Source organism: Homalodisca vitripennis, chromosome 2 (assembly GCF_021130785.1).
Source record: "Homalodisca vitripennis isolate AUS2020 chromosome 2, UT_GWSS_2.1, whole genome shotgun sequence".
NCBI classification, from domain to species: Eukaryota; Metazoa; Arthropoda; class Insecta; order Hemiptera; family Cicadellidae; genus Homalodisca; species Homalodisca vitripennis.
In genome coordinates, this window is record NC_060208.1 from 143,847,897 (window position 1) to 143,863,812 (window position 15,916).

The 15,916-nt window shown below is 32.9% G+C and overlaps 1 protein-coding gene across 3 annotated transcripts in view; it reads left to right on the plus strand.

Annotated features, from left to right (window-relative positions):
- Positions 1–8,580, plus strand: part of LOC124354830 (putative phosphatidate phosphatase) — an 84,424-nt gene extending 75,844 nt beyond the window's left edge. For all 3 annotated transcript variants that reach the window (XM_046805577.1, XM_046805578.1, XM_046805579.1), the window contains 2 exons: positions 6,730–6,906; positions 8,346–8,580. In XM_046805577.1, coding sequence (XP_046661533.1) covers positions 6,730–6,906; positions 8,346–8,453 — 285 coding nt within the window. In that variant the 3' untranslated portion in view covers positions 8,454–8,580. The remainder of the gene's footprint in view (positions 1–6,729; positions 6,907–8,345) is intronic.
- The last annotated feature ends 7,336 nt before the right edge of the window (positions 8,581–15,916 follow it).

Sequence of the window (15,916 nt, forward strand, 5' to 3'; positions counted from 1 at the left end):
GATCCATTTGGTTATTCATTTTAATTGTTTGATAATCTATTAAAAAACATACATACTATCGGCTGACCTTGTGCAGTGCTTATTCTTTGCCTATTCTATTTTTTGTATCCGATCAAGTTGTAAAACCCAACCTTCCACAGTAGTCATTACAATGCATGCAACAGTCTGCAGGCGGATACACAGCACTTCGCCAACCCACGTCCCTCGACCAGTCGGACTGTCGAGACACATACGCCCAATAATGAGTCAGGTGTGAGAGCGACATATATGTGCGCACGTTCGGCCCACGGACCCGTGGGTGTGATACCATCAGCCGCCCGTGCCCACATCTTCTCTTCTGCTCTGCATCGTAATCCGTGGATTAAGGGTGCAGCAGATGTGATCCGAATACCCAGCGGTCTGAATCTAAGATTATTTAGTCCTGTGTTGGTCAATCGACTCCTTGTTTGGTGCGAGGTCTTCTCCATGATATGGATGTCCTTATTAGACGGTAAGATTTGAACAATCGTCGCACAGTTTCATGTTGGGGTCAGCTACGAACATACTAAAGCAGTTGGAACATCCCAGGCTCGAGACTTTCTTTGTTGTCGTTGGACGTTTGGAATTAATTGAAGAGGCACCTTTTAAAAACATCTCTCATATAAGGTAGCTTGTTAGCTTCTTGGAAGAAAACGGAAATATTGTTATGAATGGATATGAACGTCTATGTTCAATTTAATTTAATGCATTTCTATGGCTGGGATGTATAAACCTAGCCTTCTGCTAATTAGGTACTTATACATAATATCATATATATTAAGTACATAGATTTTTAACAAGAATATTAATAGTTTCAACATAATTTCCTTGATAACTAACTAAAAGTTATAGGTTACAGTTGAGAATTTAATCTGCTAAATTACGAAAAAACACTTTCCCATACCAATACTGTAGTCTAATTTGGATTGATGATAAATTAGATTATGAATATTGTGATAAATGTGAAGGGTACTTCTTGCTATAATACATTACCACTTGACAGTCTAGGCGCAAAGAACGCTGAATTTTTGCTTCGTCTTGAATATTCGACATCGGTACATGTATTAGCTAGCGGCCCTCGTGACTTGGACGTGATACGTGTTAGCGTGTAACCATTGTCACTTTGCCCGTTTCATTTTCCTTCTGGGTAACCTTGGGTTATCTACACAGCGAGGAAGTTATAATATTAACATTATCTTTAATTTGATAACGTAGTGAATCAAACAAAATGAAGTCGAATGAGCTAAAATGTAGGTGTAGCTAATGTAGGTAAGTAAAATGTGAATGTATTTTATTATGCTTGTATTTTTTGTATTCAATAAGGCGTCTTAGTTCACGTATACTTTAAATTAGTCTCAAATAACAGTTTTATGTTTTTGGTGACCAAACTTTTTCTATTTATTAATTGTTCTATAAAAAGTAGAGCTAGTGAAAAACTGTTGTTTTATTAAGTTCGCAAATCTTATTATTTATATTAAACACGAAATGATATAAAAGAAAGGAATAAAAGTACTAGTATGTTGGTAAAGGTAAGTGACTGTAGTGCACATTCAATCAAATAAAAACTTGTTTTTTTTTTACTAATCCCACATAAACATAATCTGAAACTTATAAATTATTATTATAATTACTTATGAAAATTATAATTATACGTCTTTATACGACGTAAATCTTATTAAACAATAGAGAATGACCAGAAGTATATTGAATACTTGAACCTGCCTGAACTAACCAACATTAAACATTCAACAGAGAAGCTTTAGTCTAGACCCGTTGCCGCCAGCCAGTCAGTCTGTCTGCCGTCGACCTGTCACTGTATCCACATGCACTTCTAAGCCTCCATCTGGACTGTTTCACACTGTACTAATCCACACTGTAAAAACTGTTGAGCAATTACTCAGCGCCTGGTATTTGTGTTCTGCAACTAACATCACATTACTGTCAGGCGGAGATTGCCTTTGATGTTTTCAGGCGCTCTGTCAAAATTAAAATAGACTGACGAGACGGCTGGAAGTTATTACCACAAATATAAATACATTATTATAATATTACAACGTAATACATTATCAGTATCATTACATTATCAAGTACAGTTCTAAATATATTAGAAATATTACAAAATAATTGTGTGGACATACTTTAATTGTTTTTATTAATAACACTTAACTATTAAATAAAATAAAACATTTGCATGGATAATAATAGTACAGCATTCCACATATGTTCAGTACAGTCTGTAACGTAATTTGCTGGTTCGGCAGTCACCTGTAAACCGTTGGTCCCCAGGTTCAGTGTTAGAGAGGGCTTCTTAGCCCTAACTTCGCCTGGTAAAATGAGACTTTATTTGTTACATAAAACATTAATACATTAGTGAATGTAAAGGACAGTGAGTATATTAATTTGTGGTTTGTTTGATAAAATAATATTAGTATTGTTTGAACACAACCCTGAATTCAAAATTAAATATTACATACTCAATAGGAGTACATTTTTAAATAATTGTATTTTAACTACAAAAGACGACTAAATTGCAAACGACCAAAACTAATTTATTGCCGTCTGCAGCACTCAATGAGAGAGTCGCTGATAGTCAATGCGGTCATGTCAACTCTGCCCACTTATGTCGCGATTAACTGTGGCCTCTGAGTCACAACGACTGTGATATTTCCGCTCACGCAAGCGCTGCCACCCCTCATTAGCCCCCTGTGGTAGAACTTATGCAGACTGTGTCAATTTTTTCTATGGATACAATCAGAAATTCATATTGTGGGCAGACAGTTTTCTGCAGTGTTACAGTAATATATCTAGCCTTTCGGATTTTGTCGAGATTATGACTGAAGAAGGCGTGGTTTTGGCTTGTGCTTGTTCAACACTATATGAGATTATCTCAACAATTATACGGGATTATGCTTCTCGTGAAACAGGACTTGCCTGAAATAGGACTTCCCCTTTGTCAATTAAACTACGCATAGTTTAAATTTTAATTATTGAAATTGCAAAATCTTGATGTTGGAAATTTAAACGGTTCGTAAGTATGATATTCGTATCTTGGTTTCTTTCTGTTTTAGTGGTGAAAAACGGTCAGGGCCATATCCACAAAAACCATCGTTACTTTTAGAGGCTAATAAAATGTGGGACGCCTTGCGAACACGCTTCTTCTGTTACGACAGGCCGACAAAGGGTGAATAATTGAACAAATCTGTTCGGCCATATAAATGAACATTTATTGTTCATAATTATGCGTCTCTTCCTTTCGTATTTTATTACTTCCCTCTCGTTTCCCTTATAAAATGCTCTCTCCTACGTCTTTGGAGGTTTGTACAAAAAATAATGATCTTTTTAAGAACTAATAAATATAAACACCAAAATTTGCGAAATTTCTTATCGTCTTTTTCATAATTAATAAGTTTATTACAAGAATAAAATATAATTAAATGTTGCAAGCTGACTTATACAATTTCTGGTTATTTTTTAATAGACAATTCAAAGTTTTTTTTTATTTTAGAAAATGGATAAAAAATTTTTATATTTATTTAATTATTTAAAAAGTAATATTTTAGGCCTTTTATCGGTTCTAAAATTTATTTACGTAAGGCTAGATTGGTACTGAAGTAATGTATTGTTCTCTACAAGAATTATAATTTTGTAATTAAAAGAAATATAGCAAAATCGGTGGTCATCACAGTGTAATTTTGAACACCGCCAATATAATCCTATTGATTCGCGCCTTTCAGTATAGCGCGTCATATGTACGCTTGTACAATGTAACATTCAGGAATTAGTTCGTCCAGCTCAAGAACTGACTGGCGAGTAAAAATGACTATAATTTATTGTGCATGATTGACATTGAATGGATGTCACTCGTCACTGGCAAGGCCGGGGCACAACAGTGGGTGACTCGACATTCCATGGGTGTATAGTAATCTGTTTTTTGTTGAGCATCTGAAGCTCCTGCCCGGAACCGTTTATTATATTTCTTTCACCTAGGCCAGGTTAATGGGGTTTGCGTGTGAAAATGCCATGTTCAAATTGGGAATCGAATCTGGAATCCTGGGTTGATAAGCTGATCCCTCAAAAGTTTACTTACCTTAGACATTCTGATTATAATAGCCTACATGTGTATTCTGATGCCTTAGTCTGACGTATCAGTACACACAGTCCGTGGTATCACATATTGAACCATTATCATCATGTAACGGTATTATACTTTATGCTCGTCCATCCAACGCATAGGAATTTGATTTTTAAGTTTCAAAACCATTTAATGCTTTAGGTTGAACGATTGAAAACATTGAATGTTAGGTTGAACAGTCTATCCAGTCTTTAGAGTACCGAATACAATAATGTAGTGTTTTCAAAGAAGGGGGAGGGGCTATGCAACTATTAGGTATTCATTGACAAGATTCTAATGACATGTTAATTACACCAGAATATATCTGAGATGACGTGACTTGTAGAGTGTTTTAGTAAAAGGGCACGATATATTTGTGCAGACATCCAGAAACTTTCATTCATACCAGTATCAGTGGTTTATAAATAGTCCAACTGCTGACCAAATATTTAAGGGTTTGAGTCAGTCGCACTCAACTGTGTGAAAATAAACAATCAGAGTAGCGGAGTCCTCGACAGCCTCTAGCCGCTCCAACTCTGGTTGTTCCTTCGCGTTTTAATATATATCACACGTTCTAATCTAACCTATATCATTTTATATTCGAGAAAATTTTAACTCTTACACTCGTACCTTAAGTCGATGTATTGTAGCCAACGAAAACATTGACATTAAAATTATTACGGTAACTTTCTGAGTGTGAGTTATTAGTGTCTGTTGTCTTAGATTTTATTCTGGTTATGTAAAATGTGAACTGTATAAAATTTAGTTACTGAACCTGCTCCTATAAGCAATTTCTGTTCATGTGAAGCATGAGCTGTGTTTGCAGTTATAAAAGATAAAATATTAAATAGTAAGCATATTCAGACAGCTAAAGCACACGCTCATTACAACTTGTTTGCCTCCTCCCCCCCCCCACCACTAAGTACGGAAAAGCTACTCTTATTATAACGGTGAATATTTGTGGCAGATGGTCTTCTGATATGGAACACATAAATACTGCTTATGGAAGAAGGGAAGAGGGAGAAGACGAGTAAATCAGGTTGCTTTAAATTTTGTAAATAATTATTATTTGACTTTTAATTAAGTGTCTTTTTTAATGACAGGTATAAGAAATAAAGCAAATGAGAAAATTCTAAACCCAACCAGAAAACGAAATGCCTATATGATTTCAACATTTTCAACCACTTTTTTAGAAATCGAGGTCACCTACATAGAAAAGTACGAATTCTATTTAGATAAGGTAACGCATGCAACTAGTTCCTAAACTTCATCATAAAAAATATACTTTTAACTCTTATTTCGATTTTATCAAAACTGTAAAAAGAACGGCAAGTTTGCAACCAAATAATCTCGTGTTGCTCTGTAAAGGTATTTATTTATCAAGGGAAGGTAAAATTTCAGTCATCATAACAACGCGTACATCGCCGTTATCAATTATAAAAAGAACCTGGTTACATCGGCAAACAAGTAATGATATTTGCCGAACTATAAATCTACACTTGTTTATAGGATGAACACCGTACATTTTTATGCGTGTGCAACCTGTCCAAAATAGTACGACATATCAATGCAAGCGTGGTTTGTGGTGCGGTGTTGCCAGCTGTAACAGAAGAATAACTAGAATTAGATAATCGATTTAATTGATCACCGCTTATCTTTACGTCTCATCTATCTTACTGAATCCTTTACTTTCACGATTTAAATTAATGCATGTTTATACGGAAGGCGAGAAAAAGTAATAATAAAATAAAAACATGCAGGATAATCGAACACTGAAGAACAAAACCGATGTAAACAACCGGCACGAAGCGAAATCGTCATTGGTTACTGCCCATACAGACAGGCTTGCAATAATATGTCTCGTACTATAAGACAGGTATTTTTAAATTATTATTTTACTTAAGAATAGGAGTTAGACAACACCGTTCGGAGACAACCATTTCGACAACCTTCCCTTGACTGAATAACAATGTTTCAATTGGAAACCACCGCTTTTATCGTGGCTACTATCGCTGCGCCACTCTGTCACTTTACTGCTTACCGAGGCCTATACGAGCAGATACTCCAAAATCAATATTCGAATTAGTGTTGAAGCAAATAATCATAGCATCAGCCGGGCGATTCTGTTCTTCATATACAATCTGACCTTTTGCTTGATGTTGTGAAATTAAATGAAAAATGTTTTTATTGAATACAACGAAAAACATACTCAATTGGCGAGGTTAGGACTATTAAGTCCTCTCTTACACCTAACCATAAATTAATAAACTATACTATTAGTGTATAACAAGAGCCACAATATAGTCTACATTACTATTTTACATTCAAAAATTATAATCTATATTTATACAAAATAATAAAATTAAAAGAAGGTTCTTTAAGAAACTAGAAATATATAAATAAAATAAAACTTATAAGGACATTCACCCATCACCATTCATACAAGCCATCGTCCCATACCCTATGCCACGATATCCCGACGACCCGACGAGGCCCGAAACAGATGGTCCTTAAGCACCCCCCGAAACCTGGGGGGGGGGAGAGAAATACTTTTTTTCAGTTTTATTTCCACCCCCAAATGATGTTTTGCTGTTGGTTAGGTGTTCCTGCGCCACCGGCTTTACTGGCGGGCTGTAAGGTTCCCCAACTACCTGCTACAGGCCGGCCTCGTGTTCGCGGCTTGGTTCACCTCCCTCTCGCGCGTCCAGAACTTCATGCACCACCCCACGGACGTGCTGGCGGGCGCCATCATCGGCACCTTCTGGGCCATTGTTGTGGTGAGTGGACGAGACATGTGGCATTTGTACTGTATGTTGTAACACCAGGAGTTGAGGAGATGTACCCAAAAGTGCAATCTCTCTCCACTAAGTGGGTCTTTTTTATAAAGAAGCCTTACAGGTCAATCCATGGTATTGTGCAATATGTGTGAAACTCCTGTAAGTTATTTTTGTAATAATTGCAGATTTTTTAATAATTCATGATTTAATTGTTAATTAATATATTTGTGGTTTTTGTAACTGTGATTTCTGAAATGGTGCCTTAATTTTACAAATATGTGAATATAATACAATAATAAAGTAAATTAAAACACAATACTTTCATTTCAAATAAAAAAAATTAATTTTATTTTAAAAATACAAGCCACAGTTACCAGTTTTATTTAAGAAAAACCAAAATTATTCTAAATTATCAACCTTTTATACTGTGCTGTACTTTAAATGAGAGCCTACAGTCCTCTATTTAAACATTTCTTTCCACCTGAAACAGAGAAAACACAGGCTTACATCTTGCCTTGACCAGAAAACCATTTTATCACTTATAGTCCTCTCTGTATTATATTAGCTTTGCTTCCCATTCTTTATATCAATAAGTGTAAAGAACACCCCTTGTCCTCAGTTCCCAGTGGGGCACTTGACAAGAAGGCAGCAAAAATTTAAACAATGTTATCATTCAACATGGAATTACTGTACACTTAAGGCATTCAAAGTAGTATTGGACAATTTGTTGAAACTAAATTTTGGACAATTTTGTAATAATGTTTTTCAGTTACGTATAAATTACATATTAATTAAGGAAATTACTCGTCTTTTAATAAAAATATAAGTTGGAGATTCGTGTCCTTTTCATATACAAAAAGGTCATTTCCTTAAGTTTAGATTATTCATATAGACACATATACATAGGTACTGTATGAAATTCATATCCTTCAGCCATTTTTCTAATCAATAATGAAGAATAATCAATTTGTTATCTTTTGGTAATATGACTCAAAGCAATGTGACTATGAAATTAAAGAAAACAAATGAACCAAAACCAATTGTTCATTTTTCATTAATTACTCAAAGAATTTTGTATGCTAAATATTTGGCTCATGTGCTTTTGTAAAGTTGTGGTGGTTAATTAAATAAAAGTAATTTTATATAACTGACAGTTATTTGTGTTGACTTTGAGAATCAGGAGATTTTTTTAAAAGAGAAAAATTATTATACTACACATTGTATTATACATATTATATAATAGTATTATACATATTATATAATAGTATTATACATATTATATAATAGTATTATACATATTATATAATATTATTATATATAATACTTAATTGAATTACTCAAATACAATGAAGTTCTTGGTTCTGAAAGTGCATTTCACTCTAACTATATATAGGTAGTGTCTTGTGTTAGTGTAATTAATGACTTTTGGCTTGTTTCAGACAAGGTTCGTGATCAACATGAAAGTTGACTCAGAACAAATGTCGAAGGACGACCTTCGGTCTCTAAGGGCGACTCCTACCCACTTACAAGGGCCAAACAGTGTCTGACATGCCTCTCCTGAATTGAATTCTGTAAACTCTACTTCACTGTACATAAGCAAAGAATTTACTAGCTTTACTCTGACTGTGTATACTGATTAGTTAAATAATACTAATTTAAATATTTTGAAAGTGAGCCATTCCAACGTTTTTTATTTATATCACAATAATTTTATTTCAGAGACTTGTTTTATTTATATTGTAGACTGTTAAGTTTAAGTTTTGTAAATATTATTTTGTACATAAAAATAAATATGTGTTCCTGTAGTTCTGGTATTAATTACCCTGGACAAAGTGACATATATCCACTTTTTGTTTAATTTATAACAACAAGCATATATGTATTACAAACTGACATCAACATTGCCAAGGGAGACCTTATGGAGGTTTTATACGCTCCTACACTGCGAGTTGTCACATAAAGACCCCAAAATATAGTCAAAGAGAAAATAATTAATTGGAAAGAATCCATATATGAACCTGTTTTTATTAATTTCATATGAGAACATTTCCAAGAAAGGACTTATTTATCCTATCTCTTAAATTGTACATGTAAATGTTAACTTTCAGCATATTAAGGGTTAACTTAAAGTACTTCCTAGTATATGATACTATCCTAATTATAAATCTGTTAAATAACTACATGTGACTCGAAAGGGTCGGTATACTTTTCAGTTTATTCACTTACCTTGTAATAAGGGTTAGAACACTAAAATTATTTCACTACATATAGTATATATTGATAACTTTAAGTGTGCCAAATAATTACCATATATTAGAAAAAATGTAACATTTTCTACAACTATGATTTTGAAGATCTAGAAATGGTATATTCACTATATGGTATATACACAATGGTATATATATATATATATATATATATATATATATATATATATATATATATATTTGTGATATTTCATGGAGGGAGTAAAATAAAAAAAGGTAGACCTAAATGTAGATATTAGATTTGTCTAATATGATTTTAACATGCTCAGGTAAATATCGAACTGAAAATATTTTTTCATAGATCTATATCAACTGTTTTTTATTTAAAATGTGGCAATTACAATTCTAGGAAATATCTAATGGATCAATCTGAATATATACAAAGCAAACCCCTCACTCACTCATCACCGATAAGTGATTAATTATGACCAACATAAGAACTAATTCTCAGACAGAAAGTTGACATTTGCACACATATTCCTCATGACTTAAATAGAAAAAACTCAACCATTTTTATACAGACAAACCACACATAGGGGTTTAAAAAGGGTTGCAACCCTAGAAGAACTATATTTTGGCTTTTCATGGTCTAAACATAGAAAGAAAATATTTCTTATGCAGACCATTGCAATCCCAAGAAGTATTATATTTTTGTTTTTCAGCTTCCCGCTGTCCTAGTAAGATGAAATATCATTCACACATGCCTCATCTTAAAAAGATGAATTTCACACACACATGCCTCATCATTAAAGAGAAAAACAACATTTTCTCCTAGAAAGGTGAAATTTGACACATATATGTACTATGCTCTCAGCAGACTACTGGTACTAGAATACATTAAATAAAGTAAATTACAATGCTGAAAGCTTTTTCAGTGAATAAAACTTTTCAAACCTTTGTATGTATATATTATTTTCTTAATTAAGGCAACAACACGCATAGGCGTATTTAGGATAACCTAATGGGGGGGGGGGGGGTGTTACCACTACAAAGTTTCCGTTTCTCAGTCAAGCTGCAGTACAGAAACAACCTCACCTCACTCGGAATATGTTAAATGCTAATAATATTACAAATTATAAGTTTGAGCTGTCTGAGAGCATTATTATTATTCTTATTTTATGCCATACAAAAATGGATATAACATTAGTGAAAATTTACCTTTTTGAAGACCGTCTGATAACGAAAAAGAATGTCAAGAAAATGATGCTGTACTAGTGAGAATAACAGAGGATCGAGAAAATGACTATATTATCATAAGAACTACAAGACACATCCTCCACCTTTTACCTAGAATTTATACATTCTAATATTGGCTTCCAGAATACATATATATTACATATATTTGACTTGAAAATATTAGTGTGTATTCGTATTAATTAAATAATATGTATTTTACATTTAAATATTTTTTTATTTCAAACAATTAAACAATATTGAGTATTTGAGATGTATTTATATAGAGAATATATTTACTGTGTATAGGCCTACAACCACACAAATTTTGAAATATGAAATTAGTAATTGTGTGTTTTTTACCATCGCTGAGCGATTGACATCCACTGTGAGAATTGCGCATTGACACAGTAGATACTCTGCTATGAACAAATATAGACATGCAAAATATAAACTTTGAGTTAAATATTATTTACAAAGCACGATATCTCATAACTTTGGTATTGTAATTTTGGGTTTTCATATACAAAGTGTGAAAGAAAAACGTTATATAGATAGGCTTAATAATTATCGTAATTAGTTCTAACAGTATCTATTGCCATATTAGATATTATTTGGAGTTATAGTTTTAGACAAACTATTACAGGTGTCAACTTGAGATCTGTCAGGGGAAGCACTTCATAGACATAATTTTTTGTTAATCTTTCACATAAAAATTAGTCCTTTATTTAGCAGTTTCTTAGATACAAGTACGCAGAACCTGAAAAATAAAACTGATAATTTTTAGTAAGAAGAGTATTAAAAAACAATGCAACATGAAAATTTAAATAAAGTGTTAAGTGAAAGAGATGTTGAAAGTCAAATCAATAATTTTTATAACCAATGTTGTTTAATCAAAAAATTAAAAATTAACAGATGAGAACTTCAATATACATATTTTACATATCGTTGGACCACCAAAATTTATTAATTAAATTAAAGATTAATATAAATAAAATTAAATATATTTAAATTATAAATTAAAGAAGTTTGAATATAACACTTATTGCTAGAGTAAAATTTGATCAAGCCAAGTAATTGATTGTTGCTTTTGGCAACCCTTTAAGGGTAATTAAAAAAATTATCACCAATTCTATTTTGTTTTCATTATTCATTGATATTTTATTCCTGATAATAAGCAAAATATGTTCTAGTGTGTAAAATAAAACATTAAAAACTTCAAGTCACATTTTATTCTTTAAATGATTACGATATTTCGTTACTTTGATTATGGACTTTCAGTTTTTGTGAACATTTGATTAAAATTGGTTATAAAATAAATTTAATGAGCTATTCCATAACCTCAAATATATCAGAAGTTCTCCACCGAAGGGTTGAAAGTTAATTATTTTATTTTTATAGCTAGGTCAAATAAAAATAAGTTTTGATAAGCATCTTACTTTGTACACAATTTTGGTTAAAACAATACAAGAGAAGTGTAACAGTAAAAGCAAATAAAATTTAATCACTTTTAAGAATTTTATTTCTGAATGGTAAAATCAGCAATCGAGAGGTTTTGTACTTTCATTTTATTTTTGTTAGTACTATCACGATTGGTATTCATTAATAGCACAAGTCACTAATGACTGCGGTATACTTCTCAACAAAACAATTGAGAACTATGTTAAGACTATTACAGATTAGCCGTTCAAATAGTTGATCAGTAAGGTTTCACGCCCATTGCTCAATCTCTCTCGCCCGAAGCTCGAAAAGTGAGGTCTGCATTATATTGTCTAAACCCCACAGCTTGCAGACGGACTATTCATTCTAAAAAATTACGAAGCGTGAGTCTTGTGTTTTACTATATGGCAGCTATTATAGTTAAAATATCAAAACAAATTAAAACTAAACTGAACTATGATACAATGTTCAGCTACGAGTATTCTTTCTGTTTAGCACAAGTTAAAATATACCTAAAATATTTGTATCAATGGGCAATAGGGAGGGGGGTTATACCTTGATGATCACTTATTTTCAGGAGTATTTATTATGTCATATATTAACTGTACCTGTTATTAGATAGGAAAACGAGTGCTAAGCCGCAGATAACTTCTAATACAATATACAAGGGTAAATACATGCTAGCCTTCAGGTAAGCATTGAAAGTTACATGTTCGCCCCACAACAGACAACACCCTGGTCCCGAGATAGAGCGACTCCCAGTACACCAATGTTCACCATTTTAAATTTCAATATATGGATAGTAGAAATGTGAGTTTCAAACCAAATTTCAACCCTTTAGAATTTTATTCAAAAGGTACATTTTAAACAGACTTAAAAACAGTATACCTTTAGCTTTTTTTGCTTTCGCCATCAAATACTATGCTAAATGCTTAGCCAGTTAAACCTCGCAGTGGCTAATTTTAAATTTATGAATATATTTTAAGGGCACAAACCAAGATTTTTACAATAAATACATGTATTGTAACATTCTTTGTTCACCTTCTGTACACAACCAGACACAGAGTTTATTTGCATCTGCAAAACCATGTGGTTAATAAATAAAGTTGCATTATGCAGGGGCTGTCTATTGATTTTTAGATGGCAGACTTCTGTTTTAAGGACAATATCCTAGGAGTGTTGAGTATATTTTTTGTATCTTCTTGTTGTTTCCAATATTATAATGCGACACAGACTAGGTATGAGAACCAGAGAGCCTCATTGAACATACAAGGTTTACTGAGTAAAGGAGTAAATTGTGTATTATTACACTATTATCAAGTTTTGTGCTAAATTCTTAATTTCAAGATTAAATCTTCACAGAGCAAGTTTAAAGCCAATTAAATATTTTTACTTAAAATACAGACATGAAAACGAGTTAATAGAAACAACCATACATGAGTCTATGTACCCATCTCATTTTACATCATATCACAGTAAAAAGTCTCTTCTGTTTGTCTTATTATGAAAATGATAGTTCAGGTTAAGTTAAAACGCTATGAAGTTAAAGCTTTTAAATGGTACTAACTAATCCAACATAATTGATAAAACTTAATTATTTATCTATTTTTTATAAAATACACATTGTTTTACTACCTGTGTTTTTCTTGTTGCAAACATAGTAACCCAAATAACTAACTTAATCAGATTTGTATTGTAATTTTTTGACAGAGTAATATCAAGAATTCAAATAGATTGGTGTTGACCATTTTCATTGCAATGCAGAGACAGTACAGGCAGAGTTTCAAATAAAATTTCAACTCTCTAGGACAACTCATTTGGCAGTTATTACGCTTGCAGACAGGCCAGAAATCAAATTTCATCATTCATCTGCAACTGGTGGGAGAGGCTTCATTGAATGCTCAGTTGAAAAATTACTGAAACCCAAGAATATGCAAGTCTAGCAAAATAAGAAACTCATATCTAACAATAAAAAATACATACATTTTATTCATTTGTAGCAATGACCAATGATGAGATGAAATCCCGACTGAGGGTAAAGAATCCTTCACTGGAAGCTTGAAAACAATAAACAGTTTAAAGATAGGCGTGACTGTGAAAATTAGTAAGGACCTTCTCAGGCCCATTGCAGCTCTTCTCAGTACTGACTTGTTTCTTGCAAAGAAAAATACAATCGTTTAAGGGATAGGCCATTGCTAACCAAACATTTAGCCTCGAAGGTATGTTGTCCACCCGGAAATCTAAAATGATACTATAAGATTTAATAATTTGTAGTTTCATGATAAAACACTAAAAACAACTGACCACGTGTTCCTGAGAAAACTTCACATCCTAATAACAAAGTGCTAAACATGGCAAAAAGTCTTATCCAACACAAGACAGTCAAAAAGCAGGTAATCCAGTTTGGTGTTGTTCAACGGATATCCTACATTACAAAATGCCTGTCATGTTTGATGCTGAGCCAAAGTTTGTCAATGGCAATCTTTTTTATTTCATATAATTCCCTCACCACTAAGGAACACGAGGAACATCTGACAAGTAATAATGTTGATCCCATCGACTGGAGAGAAGAAATTATCTGATAACAATTCCAGACAAATTTTGAGTGAAGCAGATAGGAAACAGTCACATTGAAAGCTGCTTGGCTACCAGTGAAACTTCTTATATCATTGTTGCAGCCAGTATCCAATTAATGCGTTACGGTAATGTATAAGATGATATAGAACATGATTATAACACTTAGCCTGGAGTACTTTGTAATTAATGGAACAATTAGGTTCATGCAAATTTGTACTACTTCAATAAAATATCAGAAATGGAGATTAGTAATATACATTTTAAATGATTTTGGTGAATGGTAGACATTCTTTTGAATTATTAAAAATAAAGTCTAAAATTCAGCATAACAGTTTCCTTTGGTTATTTGGTGCTTTGTTTGAAATTATACCAGTACTTAAGGGAAAAGAGACTACAAGAAAATATGTATAATTTTTCTATATCCTGCAATTTATAGTTTATTAAATCTTACATCTGTAGGCAAGCATCCCAGGATTATGTGTAAAACATTCAAAACACAGAACAGCTGTGTGGTCCAAAAGATCGGTTTTATATTGTATCATACCTGACACAATGTAAACCATAATGCCAAAAATTATAGGTAACATAGTTCATTTAAACCTTTGACTTGCCAGTTTTAACCATGGCAAAAATCCTTATCCAACACAAGATACTCAAAAAGTATGTAATACAGTTTGGTATTGTTCATTAGATATCCTACTTTACAATCCCAATTCAAATAGCCTTGAATTCTAATAGCCCTGAGAGGACAGCATTTTACTCGCCATGGAATGCATCTTGAACAAGATGGGAAAAAAAAATTGCTTGGCAGGAAGATAGTTTTCAGGCTATTGGTAGAACTTCAGCGACATCAAAGTCTGATCCTGACCTCTGCGGAGAAAATACCTACTCAAGAGCAAACCACCAGCCCATCTGTGATAGAGGTCAAGCCCAAGGATAAGCTTGGAGTCAACTCTGGAGGAGCAGTCCATCTCAGCAGTATTTCAACAGACATCACCAGTGAAGCTGACTACTGACCCTACCGTGACTGAGTCCCTACAGACACCACCACCTGGACACTCCACCAGCCCTCACCTGTCGGGAGACAATGGGGACTTGTCTACAGTCTCCAACTCTAGTGAAGCATAGCTCTTTTTCTATTTCTTCACCTTTTCAGGGTTTTGAAACGCCCAAAACAGACAAAAGAGTGGTGTCTCAACAATTAGTGGATGAATGTAAAAGAAATATTACAGTAGAAACCCCAAGGTAGAAAACAGTTATTTTTTAAGAAAAAAAGTACAAAATGTAAAAAACCTTAGTTGAAAATAATGGAAAAACCCCTTGTCTGTTTTCAAAATTTAACAACCTTTAACAATGAATCTAGTTCACTCATTGAATCAAACTTGCACATCGGTCTTAACATTTTAGAAATTAATATCCAATGTCTCCGTAATAAATTATTAGAATTAGAACACTTGTCTAAACTTAAGCATTATAGATATTATAAGCATTTGTGAGCACTGGTTACTAGAAGAGCAGATATCTTTATTTACACCTCAGGGCTACAAAGCTGC